This window comes from Amblyomma maculatum, chromosome 1, assembly GCF_055883805.1.
Source record: "Amblyomma maculatum isolate TAMU_Amacu chromosome 1, ASM5588380v1, whole genome shotgun sequence".
Classification (NCBI taxonomy): domain Eukaryota; kingdom Metazoa; phylum Arthropoda; class Arachnida; order Ixodida; family Ixodidae; genus Amblyomma; species Amblyomma maculatum.
This window is the reverse complement of record NC_139344.1, coordinates 211,729,872-211,751,219: the sequence shown is the minus strand read 5'-3', so window position 1 is coordinate 211,751,219 and position 21,348 is coordinate 211,729,872. Positions and strand designations below refer to the sequence as shown.

The following is a 21,348-nucleotide window of genomic DNA, read 5'->3' as shown; positions in this document are numbered from 1 at the left end:
ACAAAAGAAAGCTGAACAGAAAGTTCATTAAAATTAAGATAAAATGACCAAAACTGTGTCCTAAGCATGAGTCTATGCACAGAAGGAAGGGGGTGTGCAACACAGCTATCCTATGCAATGAGAGTACATCGGAGCTTACCTGGTGGAGCAACCATCCTCTGCCACTTCTGGAACAGTGTGGTCTTGAGGCAGTCCCGAGGGCTCAACGCATAAGCTTTATGCCGTGACATCAGCTCTTGCATTGGCTCCAGGATGACACAAAGCTGCACAAAAACACCCGCCAGCTGTCAGTGTAGCCATTTCCACCATAGACAACTGAAACCACAAACTTCAGGGCGAGCATAGTGCAAAACGCAACAATAGTCTTCTAAGCTGTTCCTTGCATTGAGAGTTATCTCATGGGAAATGACAAGGCCCAACTGTCACGCAACTTTTATCGGTCATTCATGACTGCTTTGGACGTTGACAAGAGGCGAGCAGGTTGACGCCTTATTTCTTCACCTATCGAAGACTCAACTGCATGTTGCACCCTTTGCTTATTAATAGCTAAACAAGCAGGGATTCTAGACAAATTTGACTGGCTGGTTACAGGCATATTTAAGCAATAGAACCCAATGTGTAGAATGTTCAGGATTTAGATCTGCTTATACTAATGTGTTGACCGGAGTGCCTCAGAGATCTGTGCTGGGTCCTTTGTTATTTTTAATTTATATCAATAGCGTTGCCAAAAACGTGTATGAAAGTGTAGGTGTGAAATTGTTTGCTGATATTGTTTTCTTCGCAGATAATTAAAAGGCGCTACTTCTGGCGTCAAACTTGAAGCGCACCGCTCTCTAGCGAGGCCAGTTTTCGAGTATGCCTCAATAGTTAAGGACTAGTGCTATAATAAGGACATTATCAAGCTAGAGCGCATCCAGAGTCTTTCAGCCAGGTTTATTTTTTCTGATTACCATTCAATGCCGAGTCAGCTAGTTAGAACCCCTTAAAGTATGCCGTCAGGTCTCTAGGCTGGAATTTTTTTACACGCTGTATAATGAATCTTGTTTGTCACATGATATCTATATTTTTGCTGACCCCCAGAGATCCAGTAGACTGAACCACTCCAAAGTAGTACAGCCATATTTCGCCAAGACCAAGCTTTACCAGAATTCATACTTTTCCCTCAAAACGCATCAGTGGAACCGTTTGCCTCCATCTATTGTTGAGCGCTGTAATGAAAATATGTTTGCTGAACTGTTACCGTAACACATGTAATCCCACTCTTGCTTGGGCAGCGCTGCTGCCTGCAGTATTTGGAAATAAATAAACAGTCAGAAAATCTTATGAACCTAAAAAAAAAAGCTTTTCTGCAAAAAATTGGCTTCAGGAATGCAACTTCGCTGCGATTCGCTTCCGCGCGCCTCCAGTGTGCATGTGCTAATTGGTTCCGTTGCAGTCGCTGTGCGTGTAGCTGGCCAGCACATGGCACACTCAAGGTGATCTGCACATCGTATTTCGCACTATTATACAGTGTGTCCAAGCTAATTGTAGCCAAGGGTTAAAAAATAAAATATTTGAGGTAGGCCAGAAAAACCACTTGTATACAGCTGCCAGCTATCTGGTGCAACACAGGCAATATTTTATTTTGCCATTTTACTGATTATTGCCTTTAGACAATAAATGTGATATGCAAAGTGGGAGAGAATTTTCTTTATTTATTTCCGATAAAAAAAGCCTCACGTGTATCTTTTTTCCAAGCTCTAAAGAAAGCCCGCGAAATACAAAAAATATTGCGTGACTGGCGCATTTGCGCGCTATGATTGCGATGCTCTCGACCGTGGTTTGAGTGAGGAAAATGAGCTGCGGCCGTGGCTTCATGGCCTGCAGCGGCAGGCCGATAAGTCTGCGATGGGTTCTTTGTCCACTTCATGCAGTTGGCACAGTTGACGGTGCAAGTTGCAGCGAGCCAACAGCGCTCACTGCAACGATCGCCAACATATCAGCCTACCGCTGGGACTGGGCTGTAGAGTCACGGCCGCAGCTAATTTCGTTCTCTCAAACCCCAATTGAGAGCACCACAATTGTGGCGTGTGAATGTGTTAGTCACGTGATATTTTTTTTATTATTTTGCAGGCTTTCTTTAGAGCTTGGAAATAAGATACAAGCGGGCCTTTCTTTATCAAACATAAATGGAATGGGCGTTTCCAGAAGGTGCTCTCCATTTGGATTGGAAAAGATTTATTTCGTAAAAATGCAGATGCAGACTGTCCGCTTTAGATGGCCTCCAGTCCATGGCTGGCGGCGACCTTAGTGGCCCACTCGGTGGCCAAGGCTTGAATGCCCGGGTCCGAGCTGACCAGAACGGCCTCCCATCGCTCAAGAGAAGGAATTTGTACTCCAACTTTTTAAATCACATTTATTGTCTAAGGGCAATAGTTCATAAATTAGAAAAAAATATCTTAATTACAAATTAGTTCATTGCAAAATATAAAATTCCCAGTGGTGCACCAAATGGCTGCAAGCTGTATGCAAGTAGATTTTCAGGCATACCTCAAATTTTTTATTTTTTAACCCTTGGCTAAAGTCAGTTTGGTCACCCTGTATAACTGTCTAATATTCTCTACTATCTGAAACTACACACATACTTTCACCATGTCTGCTCCACTTGATACCATTAAGTGCCTCACGGGAGGCATTGTCAATGCCACAATGGATGCTACACATGTATTGTTTTCAAAACGATAGCAGGATCTGTGAGGGCACCTTAATGACAATGAATAATGCATCCTTTTTATCACTATCTACAGTGGCAATGAGGAATAGCCAAGCCTAGTGAAGCCTACACTATCCAGTCAGTCAAAATGAATCCATTTAAATCCAAAATGTCGTCTTTCACAGTTGCAAAGAACTGACTGGTCACAACAGCAATGCCCACCTGTGTCTGATATGTCGAAAAAGCAAACTATCAGTCAGAAAACAACCTCCACAGTATTGCCAGCAGTTACTTTCTTCCCAAAAATTGACAAAATTTATTTAAGGCAGAAGTTTACCTTGACTTTCATAGCAAATTCAATGTGCACCTGACTCCTCTAGTATTTCTGCAGGTTTCTTGTAATGAAAAACCCTTTCCCTTACTGCACTGCTGACTTGTAAAAACAAAGAACAGAACTTCAATAAGAAGCCCGACTAGGGACGGGCAATCGCAGTGCTTGATGTCACCTTACCTTCATCACGGAAAGCTTAGGCTGTTACAACCACTGCACTGTTTACCACCTCCGAGAAAAAGCAAAATGCAACAACTGAGCTCTCAAAACTGCAAACATATTTTTAACACTGCAAATGTATCAAGCGAAAGCACCATCCAAGCCAGTCAAGGTAGAGTAGGTTTGTAGTGAGGAGGTAATTACTCATTAGCATCTTGTCACATAGCTGCACTTTTGTGGATGGCTAATGAGTAATTACGCTCCTATTAGACACTGATATAAGTGAATGCCACTAAGAGTTCAACCAATGTTCTTTAAAACAGCAAAGCAAAAAAAAGAAACTTTTTCGCTGAGTGTGATCATTGAAAACAACTACACAGGCAAAGAGCTCAATGAGCTCATGAATTCTGTCTCATGTTTACATACCCTGAGATAGTTCAAAGTTGAATTCGTCAGGCCTTGTCTTGTAATATTCTTCGACAGCTGCTCCAACATTCCAGGATCTTGCTGCTGAGCCTGGAATAGTAATATACCAACAAGCAATGTAATCCAAATGAACCTCGATGTACAAGCCAAGCAAAGAATCTAATAATTTAAAAGCAGCCAATTTCCCCCTTGCTGTTAAGAACGCGTCTTGCAGTGTATCATAACTGATAAACTGAAAAAAAAAAAAAAAAAAAACTCCCCTTATTATATTCCTGCAAATACAGACTAGCCTTCACAAAATTTTCAGAAGGGCAGTGTAATCAGTAAAAGGAGCTTAACGCAATGTGCAAGCTATGCAATGCATGCATACTTTGCTGTGCAGTATGCATGTTGCTTTCATGCAATTTGTCAAGCCAAGCTTTATACGGTTGCAGCACACTGCAGCAAGTTCTGAGGGTAGTGTTAACCACTTAGTTACACAGCTGACAGCAGCACTGCCTTTCAGCATGCAGAGAATTCTAAGCCTAACTGCTGATGACACATCATGCCCCACATTATTTCGACACTATCAGCATGCAATTTGCCATAAAGAACCAGCACATATGATTACAGCTGCAACAATGCTTTTTTTATGCTGCAAAAGGAAAAGACCTCCCGAACATTCCATTAGCAGGTCATTTATTTGCACAGTGTAAGAAAAAATTAACTGCAGACTGTGAAAAGAGAGTATGAAGCATGCAGTGTCCATTTGCACTTATTATGAATATGCATCATTTTCACAATTATTAGAATTTCCAACTGGAAACCTGGTGGCTGAACAAAATCAGCTGCAAGCTGTATGAAGAAGATAGATCGAATTTGGATCCCAATAAGGTTCGTCAAAAACTAGTTTCACAAAGAGATTATCAATCATGGTCATTCAGTATCCTTTTCATGGATCCAAGATCAATTTCACAGCTTTATGGGGCACACTTAACTTTCTGTGCAGCAAATTGCAACGATGCAACAATATGAGTCAGGAAAAGCAAACAAAGCTGCATGTCTTATCACTTGCTTTCTCAGTGACTCCGAAATACATCATAACACACGCACACACTTTTCAGCCAAGTATACAGTTTGGCTGGATAAGGCCAATAGTAGTGGAAAGACTACACTAAAAGTGTAGAATAAAAAATTTGAGCAACGTACCGCATATCTCACCTGGATGGCAATTAGACTTCTTGGGACCAGCTCTCGATGTGTGCGTGTTGCGAAGTGCCAAGACTTGATTCGCATCAGATCATCGAAAGTGAACTCAAGGATGAGGCGGCCCTCTGTGCAAACCTAATGAAAGGTAGAACGAAATCAGAATATGTGCACAATGCAACATTAACTCCTTCCCTTAAACAATGCAATACAACACAAGAATCAAATGCAATAACAGCGCCCCTAGTTGGCTGCGAATCAGTGTGGTGTAACCTACGCCTAAGCAATGGAAGGGACCTGACTATTGGTTCCGTCTACCGTCCCCCTTCCGCTACCAACCCTGACATTTTCAGGTCACTGTCTGATTTCTTGCTTGGCTTAAAAAATGACTTTCTGTTTGGCGGGGATTTCAATACGCCTGATTTCAAATGGGTTGACTACAAACCTCTTCGTACGAATCAATCTTCATTGTCTTTGGCTTTTTTGTGAATTAATTACTACTAATGATCTATATCAGTACGTCACTGAGCCTACTCGGGAAACTCAGCACTCATCTTCAGTGTTAGATTTACTCTTCTGTAACCGACCATCGGTAGTGCGCGGCACTGTTATCATACCAGGAATAAGTGATCACAGTTGTGTTGTTGCTAATGTTAGGCATTTTCCTTATTTAATTCCAAAAGGTCTCCCTAGGAAAGTCTTTGTTTTTACCAGGGGCGATTATACATCAATGAATAAAGAACTTGCTTCCTTCCTTCCCAATTTTATTACTCTAAGTCAGAGTTTAGACTGCATTTCACTCTGGGAGGTATTCAAAAATAAATTGGGCAGCCTAATTGATAAATACATCCCAACAAAACTTCTTTCTGGTAAGCGGCGCCGCGACAAACCATGGATCACGCGACAAATCAGACGGCTTGTCAGGAAAAAACATCGCCTTCTTCAATCGTATAAAAAGAATCGTTGCCCTGCTGTATTGCAGTCAATTCGGGCCCTTGGCAGTACACTAAAAACTGAAATTAAAGCTCATAAGGATAACTTCTTTAATAATCTGGGTTCTAAACTGCGTAGTAATCCCAAGGAATTGTGGACGTTTCTGAAACACAACGGACGCGAACCAGTCGGAATCCCAAACTTAGACGTCGATGGTGAGTACTAATGGTGATAAAGCCTGCCGCTTTAATGCATATTTTCAGTCTGCCTTTGCGCCAGCGTACATCGGTGAACTTCCGAACACTCGTGAATCTATTACCGAAACCATGCCTGAAATTGTTTTTACTTACCAGGGTGTTTTAAAACTGCTTAATAACATCAGGGCCGCCTCCGCCAGCGGCCCTGATGGTGTACCTACCTTTGTTTTAAAATCATGTGCTAACGAAATTGCTCATTATTTAGTCACCTTGTTCCAAACATCGCTTAACTCGGCATGTTTGCCAAATGACTGGAAAAATGCTAATGTCGTCCCAGTGCATAAAAGCGGTTCGAAAATGTCTGTTGTTAATTACCGACCCATTTCTCTGACTAGCGTGTGTTGTAAAACATTGGAACATATAATTTACAGTGCAGTCATGAAACACCTTGACTCTCATGACTTCTTTACGCCAGTTCAGCATGGCTTTAGAATGGGTTTTTCCTGTACCACCCAGTTACTTGAGTTCAGTAATGATCTGTTTTCCTCTTTTGACCACGGATATCAAATTGATTGTGTATTTCTGGATTTTAAAAAAGCCTTTGATTCTGTACCTCATGTGCTATTATTACATAAGTTACGTTGTCTTGGTCTGCACCCCAATATCCTCGACTGGCTTCATTCATATCTCCAGGACCGCATGCAGCGTGTTGTAATTAACGGTTGTCACTCCGATTCCATAAACGTCTCCTCAGGTGTGCCCCAGGGGTCTGTCCTTGGACCCCTTCTTTTTCTCATTTTTATTAATGATATTGTTCTTGACCTCACCTGCCAAGTTCGGCTATATGCTGACGACTGTGTGCTTTACCATGTTGTGGGAAGTTCTTCTGACGCATTAAAACTTCAGCGAGACTTAAATTTTATACAGTACTGGTGCTCAAAAGGGCAAATGTCTTTGAACATTTCAAAATGCAAACTTGTCTCGTTCACTCGTAAGCGTTCCCCTTTACCGACCTGCTACTCAATAAATAATGTTCCCCTGGAAAAAGTTTCTGAATAAAAGTATCTCGGCGTATATTTCACCTCTAACCTTACGTGGACGAGACAAGTTGAGCATATTACATCGAAAGCCTGCAGAATGTTTAATTTTTTAAAACGTAATTTCAGCAAAGCGCAGTCAAATGTCAAGCAGCTCCTGTATTTCACTTACATAAGGCCAATTCTTGAATATGCATTCCCTGTATGGGATCCCCAGTTTATTTACTTATCAGACATGCTCGAACGCGTCCAAAATAATGCTGCCAGATTTGTGTCTAAATATTATAATTTTTCATCTAGTGTCACGTCTATTAAACATCATCTTGGTTGGGAATCTTTAGCTCACCGCAGAACACATTTCAGACTTCAGATCATGTATCGCATTTATTTTGGAAAGTTCAGCATTGACAAAGACCGGTACCTGCTTCAACCTCACTTTTTGTCTAGACGACTTGATCATCAGTGGAAGATCCGCGAAATAAAATGCCGGACAGATGTGTATAAAACCTCGTTTTTTCCACTGACGATCAATGAGTGGAACCGGCTGCCAGCTGGCATCACTGAGTGTTACACTGAAAATTTATTTCGGGCTTTTTTATCGGATGTGTGACGTGGCGCCCAGTTCTCTTGCGTGTGTTTTCTTCATTACTTTGTTTTTGAGTGTTTTCATCACTTTGTTCGTCGCGCAGTTGCCCCCTTTTGATGCATGTTTTTCATTCTGCATTATCACTTGTGTCATGTTATTTTCTTCATTTTTATGTATTTTATCACTGGCGTTCCCAGCAAGATTACTTGTCATCTCCCCCCCTGCAATAATGCCTTCAGGCGCTGCAGGAACATGTAATAATAAATAAATAAAATCACATGTGCTATAAAACAATGACACCTGTCCCCCCCAGCCCAAGGAAGTGTCGTGAAGTTTAAAAAGCAGCTATAAAAAACAAACATGCAGAGATTGCACAACCTGAAATAAAACAGACCCAAAAAGTTTCAACACACACTTTAAATGGACTGCAAACAAGGGTATGCTTCTATATTAGTCAATAATTAAGCGCATGAGCAAACCACATAGTTCACAAATGCATACTTTTTAACATCTTTATCCTTACAGCAATACTCACAATGACAGCATTGTCTTTGGCAAGTTGCTCCTTCAAAGGATCTGCTGGGTACTGCCCTCCAAGCCCCTATAAAAAGAACCAAGGAATAAAATAAGAAGAATGTACCAAGCATCGAAGCAAAATCTGCAGTCCAGCAAGGCATTCGATAACAGGAGAGTAAAGCAATAAAAGCATACAGTTCATCCAGCTACCTCTACAGAAGAACCCCCACACACCAATGCCCAGCCTCCCTTCCATTACTGCGTCTCAGCTGTAAGGCAACAAATTCCAGTAAACTTTGCCCAAACTGTATGCAAATACTTTGACAAAGTTTTGCTGCCCTTCCCTTCCACCAAAAGGGCGGGAAGCAAGGCCCGCCCTTTAATCAATACCATGGGAGAAAGAAGGAGAGAACACAGAAGCCAAAACACGTGGAGCTGCTGCCATGGCAACGGGATCAATACAGTCAGCTCGCCATGGCAACCCAATCAATTAAAGGGTAGGTCTCCTCTCCAGTCTCCCTTCCCTCACCCAGAGCAGACTCTTCTCCATCTGACCCCCACCTGAGCAACAGGTCACACAGCTGAACCTCCTCCTCGCTCCCACAAATTTGCAAAAGTGCACACCAACTCAAACAAAGAAATCACCTGCAAAAACTGCATTGTACTCGTAGTATGTTTCCAAAGTAAAACAAAGAAGATGGACTACTATAAGCTCCATTATTCAAATAGGTGCTCAAACAAGATGCTCCCACAAAGAAAATGGAGATGTTTCATACCAGATTAAAGCAACCTGTAGCTCAAGCAACAACAAAATTAAAAAGTAAGCAGGAAATATATGATAAATGGCTCCAGTGTAATATCTGTGCTCTAGCTCTTCACACTAGCTTCCTCTTGAAAAACAATACACTTTGCGTTACAAGCAAATAGCATATTCCAATACACAACATGCTGTACATTTGGCATTAGCCTGGTTCAAATAAATGTTTTAGAGCATTTGGATAAAACAAAGGGCATTTGCTGGTGAACCATTCGCAATGGAAACGTGAAACTGGCAACATAAGATACCTTATGATATACGAAATATGCAAAACAATGGGAAGAACATATCCATCAAAAAAGAAGTTATTTTTTCAACTTGCAACTGTTTTCTTACACACCCCTTTGCTGCATGCAAAGCAATTCTTCTCAAGAAAATGTGATATAAAAATATCTGCCCCAGACGTCCCCTCCAACATCAGTGAAGTCTACACAGAAGCCGCTTTTACAATGGCCACTGAAGCATTGCCCATAACTACAGTAGGCCAAACTGCTTCAGATAGTTACAGCTGCCTCACAAGGGCAATGCTGCACAGCACTGTGTTGCCTCACTTCTACCCGGTTTATCTGTGTTATTCGCATTGTTAAACCATGTCTCATTTGTACCCAAACCAAGTTGCCCAGTTTTCTGCCCCCATTTGTACTAAACTAAAGCTCCCATAAATCTCTCCAGAGCATAAAGACAGCAATTTTTTTTTTCATCACAACTTTCCTGAACAATGATAATTTCTTTGGAGCATCGATAAAGCCAATTACATGCATATTTGGAAAAGCGGCAACTGTTTAAAGACCACAATTTTGGCACATGCAATGCGGATTATGTACACTGCCAATGCCACACCAACCCGAGGGCATCACAAGATAAGGACACATTCATAATATCGGAAAACACAGACTGAACAATGATTTTCAATTCGCGGGTGTATGCTGTGTGCCCAGTTCTCAAGATCAGAGAAAAAGCAAAAGCACAGAACTTATTCAACATGATCCTGTATCCGTACAGTTGCATTTCAGGGTACGAAGCCCAACGAGAGCATACTATTTGTGAACTGTAGTAGAATTATGGCCCTGCAGTAGCTATAACAGTGGGGAAAGAAAATGCAATTTTCAGAGACGGCCATTTTTCTATGCTGCCATGAACAGTAGAGCAAAATTAGAATGCAATGTGCATGTCAAGAGCCATGCAGCTACACAGAGAATAACTTCAAGCATGAGAAGGCGGCACTCGGGCAGGAGCGAGTACAGCCTGGTCAGGGCAGGACTCACCTCTGTCATGGTCATTAGTCTAAAGAATTCATACAGCACATGCTATGCACAGACATCACGGCAACATGCCAGCTGCAATGCTCATGTCAATCTGCATACAACAAACAGGATATGCAAAGCACACTTTATTTTTAAGCCGCAAACAAGAGAGTGGCACAAAGATGTTGGAGATTAAAGCAGTATGGCTTGCATTAATGAAGCCTGATCATCATCCTTAGCAAATACGACCAGCAAGATTACCTAATGTAAATCCCTATTAATACCTAGTAGACATTTCTGCTTACAGCTTGCATTATAAATCCTACACCATTACTCCTGACATTTTTAATACTAGCACAAGTTCCAAAATGACTACACAGCATATAAAGATCTTGCCTGTCAAGATGCCTTCATGTAAGACTAGCATAGCTTACTCTGGCAACAAGCTGGAAATGAAAAGAATGTGTGAATTGATTCTGTGAGCACTAAATATGGGGTGTTTTGTCGTCTGGGCTGAAACATTTTGTATCAAGTGAAAAAGTTGCAAGATGTTCATTGAGTATTAAATGTTGTTCCCAGAACCATGTCACCTTTCAGTTCCAATCAACAGATACACCTCCACCCCACGTTTGCTAGCCTCTACAATCCACAATAGAGAATAAGGGCAGCTGTTGACATAAACACACTGCATTGGTGATCCCTGTCAGACATTGTGCATCTTTCTGGCGTTCCTCTTATACACAGCCAGAATCCCAACAGTGTTAATGCTCACACTAGACAGATAAAGCAAAAGAGGCTCCCTTTTCTTCTACAGCAGTATGCAGAGGCTACTACAACAGTGGAACAGGTGACCACATCACCACTAGTGGATGCCAAAAAAAAAAAAAAGTTACGATCCACAGAAACAGAACATCCAAAACTTTGCTTTGGATGCAACACCTTTCGTCAATGCAAAAGTTGCAGTGCAGGAGGCACAACTTTTTTTGAACACCTCTCGCACAGATGTACGGAACACTAGCAAATATATATGGTGTCAAAATTGAAGACTCAATTAAATGATGTATTCTAATAGTAATGCCAACCACAAGAAGTCAGTAAACACCGATGTCTCCGATCCCGAATGAAAGCCCTGCAACCATACCGATTTCTACAAAATACTGAAACACCAACCTATCAATCTATTGAAGTTAGCATCCCCCCCATCTCCCTCACCATAGTTCCTCTCTCTACAAGCGTGACATCTTCAATCCTCTAGAAATATAAAGCTTGCAGGTGATTCCACAGCAAATAGTTCAGCAACAAGACTTCAGCTATCCGTATTAGCTCCCTCCCTCAGCCTTCCTATAAAGCGGCAAGCGAGTTGACAGAAGGCCCATGATAAGCTATTCACTAAAACTAGAAAATGTGCACGAGCAATAGGTGTCCCATCAATCCTCTCCGCAACAAAATTTTTAAGCTACTTTCATTAGCACCAAACATATGGGTGATAAAAAATGATGCTCGCCCTCAACTTGCCTCACTCTGGCGCACCCCACCACACCACCCTGCCCACAGACCTTGGAAGCGTCCAATGAGCGGGCACACCCAGCACGCCCCAGTGATGTCACAGGGGAGGTTTGTGTGTGGGGATCAGTCTCCCAAATCTGCTGCAAGTGGTTGTCAGGACCATCTTTTAAAAATTATTTGTAAATTAGAGGCTCCACACAAGGCACCTAAATTTCACTTGAATACTCTCAAAACCAACTTCATGGATTTTTTGCATTAGAATATTACCTCAAATACCAATTCAGGGGCTCTTTAATGTGAACCAAATGCCAAAGTTCTCCTCAGCTGGATGTATGTTAGGAACATGCTCTGCAAAAAGGTAGCCAGACAAGTTTTTTTTCTCCTTACATTCATCTAACCATTTCATCCAATCTATGCATACTATATAGAAATTCCATTTAAAAAGAAAAAAAAAAAAGTTTCCTTTACACTAACGGAAATTCTAATTTTGAATTGTGCATTTATTCTTATGTAACTGCACAGCCTTTAAGATAGCCGTTTTCCAGCGACTCCTACTGGAGATTCCTTCACATTACCTCTTGTTACCCCTAAGCTCTAAGGCCTAATAAAACAGAGTGACTGTGCCTGAATCGACAAACTGCCACTCCAATAAAATATGTTCAATTGTTTCCAGATGTATTATACAGCATATACATCATATTCCTTGTCAAAATGCCTGTTGTACCTTCTGTATTCTGAGACATATTGCATCAAACAGCAGGAGACTGCCTCTTGAATCATTGAATGATTCCAGATAAGACTCCTCAGTGCCTTTTCTCCATTGCTTAATCTACGTCTCACCCTCTGCATCTTTTACCCAGAATTTAAGTGCCATTTTCCAGTACTGGTTTCATGCCTGCTCACTGATTAGCTTAGTACTCTTCCTCCACCAGCTTGTGAGGAAAGTAGTAGTTAAAAGTAGTGTAGTGAATTTTTTTGCCTTAACAGAGCACGCTTGATATTAGTTTGTAGTATCAATTTCGCAAACCGTTCGAATTGGGTGAATCCCACGTGACCTACTCAGTTCGCAAAGCTCTGAAGATTCTGCAACCCGCCACGCAATCAATGCCACGCTTCCTTAGTATGGATGATGCCACCATCCTCATTACAAAAAAGGAGCACCACCAGCGCCGCACACGCGCTCTTGACCTTCTGTGTGCGGTAACCCCCCCCCCGGCAGTCTTACCCGGTGCTATGGAGGTTACGGGGCGGGGTTGCCCTCACACCTGCTGTAACACGAACATGGCCTCAATACTGATATTTATACCCAAGTCGAGGGTGTCCTGTCTGCCACTCACAAAATAATGAGGAAAGATATTCACCACTTGTGAGTTCGCTCAGCACTGAAGCCGAGAATTCGGCATCTGACAGCAGTGGGCCTTTCGCCGAACAACCCATCTTCTTATAATGCTTAGACGCAGGAGCCTTATCACTCCCTTTTGAACTTTATTAAAACAGCCAACCTCTTTTCCTTAATTTATTACCGCGATAAATTTTCTTTTTACATATTCATTTATGCCCTAAGGCAATAAGCAACGTCCCATCAACATGTTTTGTTAAAGAGAATGTGAAGAAAACATTTACACAGCAAATTTGTGACCAAAAAGGAAAAGAAACAAGTCATCTCTTCCCAGAAACATTACATAAAATTCACAACATAAATTTTCTACATGAAGGACTTGTGAAATACGGCAGAAGATAGTCTTCTATGTACAAAATTTCTTGCGTTATATAACAAAACAAAAACATCAGCACTAGAGAGTATGGTGCTACCATGCAGAACAGTTTGTTGATGTCATACAATTTTCAGGTTCTGTATTTTTCCATTCTTGGGGGCTTACCAGCATTGCATGCATTATAAGTTGTAGAAACATGCCGTTTATGTGGAGCAGCAGCCCATGTCATCGATGCAATCCTGGAAGCTGGAAGCTACAAGCGTACATCTCCGACCCCGGAGGAGGTTTCAAATATCACAGATTTCCCAAAAAAACATTACAAAAAAAAAAAAAAAAAGAATAGCTATCTACTACCCACTGAATGATGCTGGCTCTTCAGCAGGAGGACATGAAAAGAGGAAAATACAAAACCTAGAACCAATGACAGCGAGGTGTTCATGGTGGTAAGCTTAGGTAGGAAAATGTCACATACTTTCACTGCCTATCTCTTTTTGTTCTTCAGTTTCCTCAGGAATTCTTCATACAATATTTTACTCTGTGCTTTCTGAGCTTTGAACAATGCTTAGTCTACAGCCTCCAGTACTGTCTGAATTTTGGTTTTGCATTGAGAACCTCTGTCTCAAGATGAAGCATCCTCCTGGGACTGCACGAAAATTTGTCTCCTATCCAGAAAACTTCTTAAAAACAAACACCCATGAGCAAGGAAGGCACAATCCACTCTTACCAGGTGCCAGCTGTGCACATGAAGTGGCACATGTACGCTCAAAGCTACATACATCAGTGGCTTGCGCCTGTCACCAGCATCAACTACTCATGCGCAATAGAAGCTAGCAGTTTGTCCTTAACCCTTCAAGCTTGGGAGACGACCAAGAAGGAGAGGCGCACATGCAGAGTCACAATGCCAGGAAGGTAACTTTAAAAGGGTTCTGACAAAATAGTTAAACAAACTTATTTCCCCAGCAGATATACCTTACGCTTCCTTGCTGCTTGACACTTGCATGCGACAATGTCTAACAATAATACAGCAACTACTGTTGATGTGACGCAGTTTGTGAAAAGCCATCAAGCTCATAGTTCCACGAAACAACAATGCAGAAATATATTAGCATGACAGCATGAAGGATCCCTTTTCATGAGTTACCTATAAGATAACCTAAACAAATAGAACTGAACAAACATGCCTACAAAAGCAAACCACGCATAATGCAACTGTAGCAAAACACCCAAAACGAGAATACAAGAAGCGCGTACCTAGACACTGTTGTTGCAATGAACCTGGAGACCATAAGGCCAGAGGCCAGAAATGCAAGCCAGCACTACGTGGCAGCGTGGAGCCTAGTGATGAGACCAGTGCGAATGTGCACTGATGTCTAAACTAGTTCACCCACACTTAATAAAACGGACAAAGTGTACCACTTCAACCACCACTCTTTTCCGGGGCAGTATGCGTATTCAGACTGCAGCATCTTAAGGACTGGGACCAAGTTGTTGTTGCTGTTTTCATCCTTCAAACCAAGCAATAAACAGAATACAGCCATGTGGAATTCGTCTACAACCGTTATATAATTTATAATCTAATTTCTTCTTTGTGTTTCAGCTTTATCACCTGAACAATGATGGCTGTAACGTGTAGCTTACGCCTAGGTGACATTTCCACCACCCCCCACCCCCTCCCTTAAAAACCGCAATATAATCGCTCATGCGTAATTTTAGTTTACTACAAGATATAAGCAAGGCTACTTCAAGCGCTGGAATGACAATAAATAACGTATCAGCCATTCATTACCATTTTTCTATCTCATGTGACCTAAACACTAATTTGTCATCACAGCCATCGTTCTGTTGATGAACCTGAAACAACATCAAGAAGGAATTCAAATACACATCACCCCTAGTGGTCACAGGCAAATACATGCCATGGGGTGATTCACATGTACTACTAGTGCGTAATGCATTATTTTAAAGAAGAAAACATGCAAGAAGGAATTTGGTGCCTATACTCTTCTATGAAACTGCAACAATTAAAAAACCATCCATTTCATTCAGAACATGGTTCGGAAAAGAGCGTGAAGTATTTTCTCTTTTGTCACACTTGTAATTACACACATTGTCATATTCACGTAAATACAGCACTTTGTAACCACGCTAGCTGACAGCCTACACAAAACAACTTGACCTTACTTGGCTACAATGGTAAAAAAGGCAGATTTCACACAGCCCGGTTAGTGTTCGAGTGCTGCCCTCTTAGCTCAACTGCATGCCCCAGAAAGCACCAATGCAATTCTTCTGTGATCCACATTCAGTTCCACAAAGAAGATGCAATGTGCTCAGCTAAAAGCTTTCGCTCCCAGCACAGTAGCTGCATAGCATTGTGCATAGAGTACAACGACAATACTGCTGCCCCAGATCCCAGCACGGCCATGAGGAGGCATTATTGCCACTGTGCTATCTATAGTCGCCACTAAAAATGCACAGCTTCAAGTGTCACCATCTTCAGCTGCTAAGGGCTACGCAGATGTGTAAAATTTCAGGAAAACACTAATCAGCACCACTATGAAAATGCATGCTCAATGCATAGCATTTTGCAATTGAAGCATTGTCTACTGGCCAAGCACAAGCAGCCATTGGTGACCCTTAAATATGCCCATTTTTAAGAAAAACACTACGTTCAAAGGAGCGCAATCTGCCCAAACACATGGGTGCATCAGGCTGAAATGCTACAGACTAGACAAACACAGGGAGGCCACCTATGATAGTCAGGTCTGGAACACTTCAATAAAACAAACGGCACCCTGAATATAATACTGATTTTAACTTACAAATGAATTAAAATTCCCAAACACTTTCTCCAATCAGATGAAAGCAACCGAAGTGCAGTTTCTTGGAACAAAATTCCAAATTAAATCCCGAGCAGAACAATCCATGTTGCTGCTGCTCCTAGAATGTTACCAAACCACCTACAACATAGAAATGCCTTAATTCCTCATGGCAGAAAGACCTAGTCATATCTTACCAGTAGGTGGGAGTGGGGGCAGGGGACATAACGACTGCATAAAACATTTCGAGTAACACACACGTGTGAGCAATTCCAATATAATATTCATTTGGCTTAAAAGTACAGCAGATTACAGTTAAAAGGGGACTTAGAAAGCATTTTTTTTTTTTTGCATGGAAGACAATTTTTTATTTTCCCATTTATATGGACCATGCTCATGAACGCAAACTAAATAATAGCTTCTCTATGCACAACAGAAGGCATACACCTTTTGCTGGAAAGATTGCTTGCTCCTTTCTTTTTTAAACACCATTCACACACTTCTTACATTACAGCCCACATGCGGCTGTCGCCAGTAAGACTTATCCAGAATCATGAATAGCCAAGTGCAATGGCAACAGACCAGAAGGGGAAGTTGACCAACCAAATGTGGCAAGAAGACCTGACAAATCAGTACCGTATTTTCCGGTTTATAAGACGCACCCCTCATATTTAGAGGCTTTCAACAAAACATTGGTATATAAGACGCATCCAAATTTATTCAGTTTAGGGCAGTAGGACTTGACAATATATGCTTCCTCGACCATCGCGTGCTATATGCCTGAAAGAAAATTTATGTGCGCGTGCGAATGATAGAAAAAAAGGAAGCAACTCTTATGCACGAAAAAACTCTGTACACAGTCGTCGATTTCTCGCGACAGCGCTCAGGAGTCCTCTCTGCGCTCATAATCACCGCGCTGATCTTTGCTGCGTGCGAGCGCTCTGACGTACATGGCAAAGCACATGCAGGAAGGAGAAAACACACATGCAACAGCCACTAGACAATGTTGTAAATCGTCACTGGAAAAAAGAGTCTGCTCGATCTGGCTTGTCTTGGCAGCGTGGAAAGGGCGAGGAGCAAGGATGTCGCCACATATGGCATGCTGCCAGTGAGACGGCTGTACAATTCTAAGCACTATAACGACTGTAAATATTTTAATCGCAGGCGTCGCTACCATTACCGTTTCGCAATAAAGTTTGCCGATGAACATTCAGCAAAATGAAAAAAAAAAAAAAAAAAACGCACATAAGACGCACCGTTGTACATGACTCACTACCGAACATTTTGTAAAAGAAACCACGTCTTATGCACTGGAAAATATGGCAGTAGTACCGATTTACATATACATAGGAGAAGAAAATACAATGCACAAAATTCCATATGTCACCAGGCAGAACCATAACAAGTACTCCACAATGTTTGGTATAAATGTGGCCTGCAGAATAGAATGAATGACAAGATAGGTTGGGAGACCATATAGGTCCCAAGAGAGAACACTTGACTGCTGGTAACACTCCTATTGAACAGTTTTACAGGTGGACAGTTCACAAACCGAATTACCATGTTTTCCAGCTTTTGCAAAAGGTTTTTCAGCACCCTACTCGTGTAAACCCAAAATGTCACACAAGTTCATTCTGGCAGCCATTTGATGGGTGTTTTGCTATGGTGGAAATATGCACGCCCCTCCACAAATTGTCTTTCTTTAGGTGGCATTTTTTGCTTGCAGCAGCAGACAGCAGACTACAAAATTACTGGGGCACCAGACACAAAGTCTCAAATATTTATCAACAAAGGCTACAACTATTTTTCCTGATCGTACAAGGCCACCACCCACCAAGTTGCAATTGCATGCGCTGAGTGAAATGCCATATAATATGTACTGGCCAGTGAGCACCTTCAAGATTTCCGCCAATATGGAAACCAACAATGACTAACATGTCAGCAAAACAGAACAAAGATTGTTATGTCCCTTATGCGTAAGAAAGAAAAAGAAAGCATTCAAGTGGAGCCTGACAGGCTGCTTGCCAGTGTGCGATGGAAGGGCAAGCGGACGATTTTTTCCATGCCAAATTTCTACAAACGCAGGCCTCTGTGTGCTATGCAATGTTAGTGCATGTTAGAGATCTCCTAGCGATCCAAATTAAATTGGAGCAATCACAGACAAGAGGCAATTTGAGACATTACACACCACCTTTCACACAATGCCTGCGAGACAGACACGGATGTAAATCATACCCACCCAATCTCCTAGGTCATACGCTCATGTGGAACACAAATATGTCACGAAACCAGAAAGCTTACGAACTCTCCTAAAGTTAGGCAATCTCTCTCTAAGCTAACTCAATGGATCAAATTCAGACTTTCACATGCAACAGTGCAGTTCTGATGAGCAAGAGTAGCTGTTCCACAAAAATTTATGCACCTTCTGCACAGGAACCTGCCCGACTCTGCATGTGATCTCACCTAAACAGTACATCATTTGGTGTCTAAGCATCCAATTGTGAAAGTGCACCAGGACAGTCCCAACTTCATGTACAGTGAACAAGCACTTGCTATCTATCCTGCATTTGAGCCACCGTGCTTGCTGTTTTAATAGTGATACAAACACCTTTACTTCAGCAGTGCTCATACTCTGAAGCCTCTATTTCAAAATATCCTGGATATTTATTCCTGAAGAATGCTTCTTCTACAACTCTGAGCCAAGTTAAGTACAATCAAGGATAACTGCACATGAACACACCTAGTATTAGTATTAAGATCTAGTATTACTCACAGCAGCCTAGAAGCAGAATCTGATATGTTATCTCAACACATTTGTAGCTGTTAGTCACTAGTCCGCCACACAGCAAGAGGGCATTTTGAATACACAAGTATGCACAAAATGCTCAGAAAGAAACAAGACTGATGTTCCCGAAGGGTAACAAAAAAATGTGACAGGTTTGCACGCTGCACTTTTTTTTTACAGCACTTCTCCAAATAACAAACTAACACCTAGTGACTTTACTAAGCACAAGATTATATAATATTCACTATAAACATGCATTTTCGACAAAGTGATGATTCACCAGAAACTTGCCAACATAGTTTAACTATCCACCTTATGCAAACATATGTGCACAAACATTCCACGCTGGAGACCAGTCATAAAAAAAAATAATCGGCAAGTGGCCACAACACAGTAGTGTTTATGCCTCTAAATCTGCACTAAATGAAAAGCAATTCTTGCATGACCGCAACAAATGGAAACAAAGTCATAGCAAAGTCAATTTTTTTTAAATGAATATTTAAGAGAATAAATGAAATCCAAACGGGACAAGTTTTAACTGCCTTACTAAGAATGCATTCTTTCTTTAAGGTTAAACAACGGATCCTCGAACTAGATATGTCACCACACAGTCTACAGCTGCAGCAAATGACTGTGAAGGAAGTTACATCATGCTTTTGATCTACCATCTATTGCCAACGTTTTTATAGGCACCCTTAGCCAAACAGCTCTCCCCTAAATATGTGAACTCCCATGGTAATTTAATCATGCAAGTCCAAGAATTATGGCCAAATTTCCCTCAGTCATGTTTAACTAGTAAGTGGTAGTTATCGCTGTACTACTAAACAATCTCATGACAACTGATCTGGGAAACTTGCTGACAAATGACACACTCGTAGCACTGCTGTAACTGGCACATAACGTCAACACAATCAGCCTCTAAACTTTCACCAGGGGTAGATGCACCAAACATGCACAAATGAAATACAAAAAGAAGAGCATGTAGCCAATGATGCTGCCTAAACCCCTGCCCAAAATCATGAACTGAAGGCATGCCCAGATAAAATAACAGGAGAAAATGTGTAGACCCCACTCTGATATGTTGAGCTGTTGCTTTGTTGCCCCACTGCAGAAGCATCACAAGCACTGTGTTTACAATCATTGTGAAAAGACAATGCTTGCGAAGACTTTTTGTGTCCCATGGTGATGCACATGCAAAAGCAAAGCTATGCAGACCAGAAGTCAAGTGCTAGCTCAGTCAGGTTGCCCAGTCAAGTCTCTGCAACCACGGCCGTAATTTCATAGCTCGAGTGGAAGTGCTGTATTCAATGTATAGCACTAATCGCTGCATTACGCTCAATGGTTGTGCTGCCCTGGTCGCATTTCGGCGGAGTGCAAAAATGTAGTTATACAAGATTTATGTGCACAGGCAGAGTTAATGTGGCGCCCTCCATAAATACACACCTCACAAGACAGATGCAGCTTTCCTGTTAAAAAAAATAACAATTCCTATGCAGGGCTCACCAGCAACGCAGTCCCATGAAACAACATCTCTATGTGTGTCTGCACGTCTGGTTTTCTGCTCGTTATTACCACAATGATGTTAGAGCCGCACATAATGCTATCAGGTGCGCACTCCACACTCTGCCCAGCCAGCGGTACAGACTGAATGGATGTGTAAATAAATGGGGGAGAACTGCGTGTGCCCCAAGAAAAACAGTGGCAAATTCGCATCAAAGCACTCACTGCTCATGTCAACAATCATGAATATGCTTCCTTCTAAATTAAGTGTGGTGTGATGTGCTGGCCCAGAGAGATAAATGGCCAACACATGGACAGTAGCTCATGTTGCAATGCATCCCCCCAAAACCAGCACTCACCTTGCTGTATGGAGGTTTCCCATGGTGTGTCACCATGTTGCACTGGTCACAGTCCAGTGTGATGGAAGTGTTGTGAAATGACTCTTTGGGGTGCTTTAGGTTGAAGTACAGGTCCGTTACGCCACCTTCAAATATGCTCCGGAAGTAGCGTGGAATTAGGGTTCGTCCAATAGCTGCATTAGATGATAAAACTAAATGAGAAATGACACTACAAAACTTCAAGAGCAGTGTAACATTACTTCTAAGATAACAAACACTGATCACACAATCAAAACCACCACGCTAATAATGGCCATAACCAGCAAGCAAATAATGGCCATAACCAGCAAGCAACACTCCTACTATTCCACACACAGTAGCTTGTTAACTGCAGGCAGTTCTAACCTTGCAATGTAATGTCAGCTCCCTAACTAAACCGTGTTAGGGATAATGCATCATCCCTTTTGAGTACTGAGTTGGTTTGCTAGCTTATCGGGTTTAGCATCCCTAAGCAACATTAGCTATGCAGGACAGTAGTGCAGGGCTCCGGAAATTTCGACCACCG

General features: G+C 41.8%; 1 protein-coding gene across 3 annotated transcripts in view; it reads right to left on the bottom strand.

Annotated features, from left to right (window-relative positions):
- LOC146205520 (LIM domain-binding protein 2-like) overlaps positions 1-21,348 on the bottom strand; it is a 300,230-nt gene that overhangs the window by 16,735 nt on the left and 262,147 nt on the right. For 2 of the 3 annotated variants that reach the window (XM_084590235.1, XM_084590237.1), the window contains 5 exons: positions 20,805-20,977; positions 8,082-8,147; positions 4,797-4,931; positions 3,609-3,698; positions 140-263 (listed from right to left, as the gene is read on the bottom strand). In XM_084590235.1, coding sequence (XP_084446361.1) covers positions 140-263; positions 3,609-3,698; positions 4,797-4,931; positions 8,082-8,147; positions 20,805-20,977 — 588 coding nt within the window. The remainder of the gene's footprint in view (positions 1-139; positions 264-3,608; positions 3,699-4,796; positions 4,932-8,081; positions 8,148-20,804; positions 20,978-21,348) is intronic. The other variant, XM_084590236.1, reaches the window with a different exon arrangement.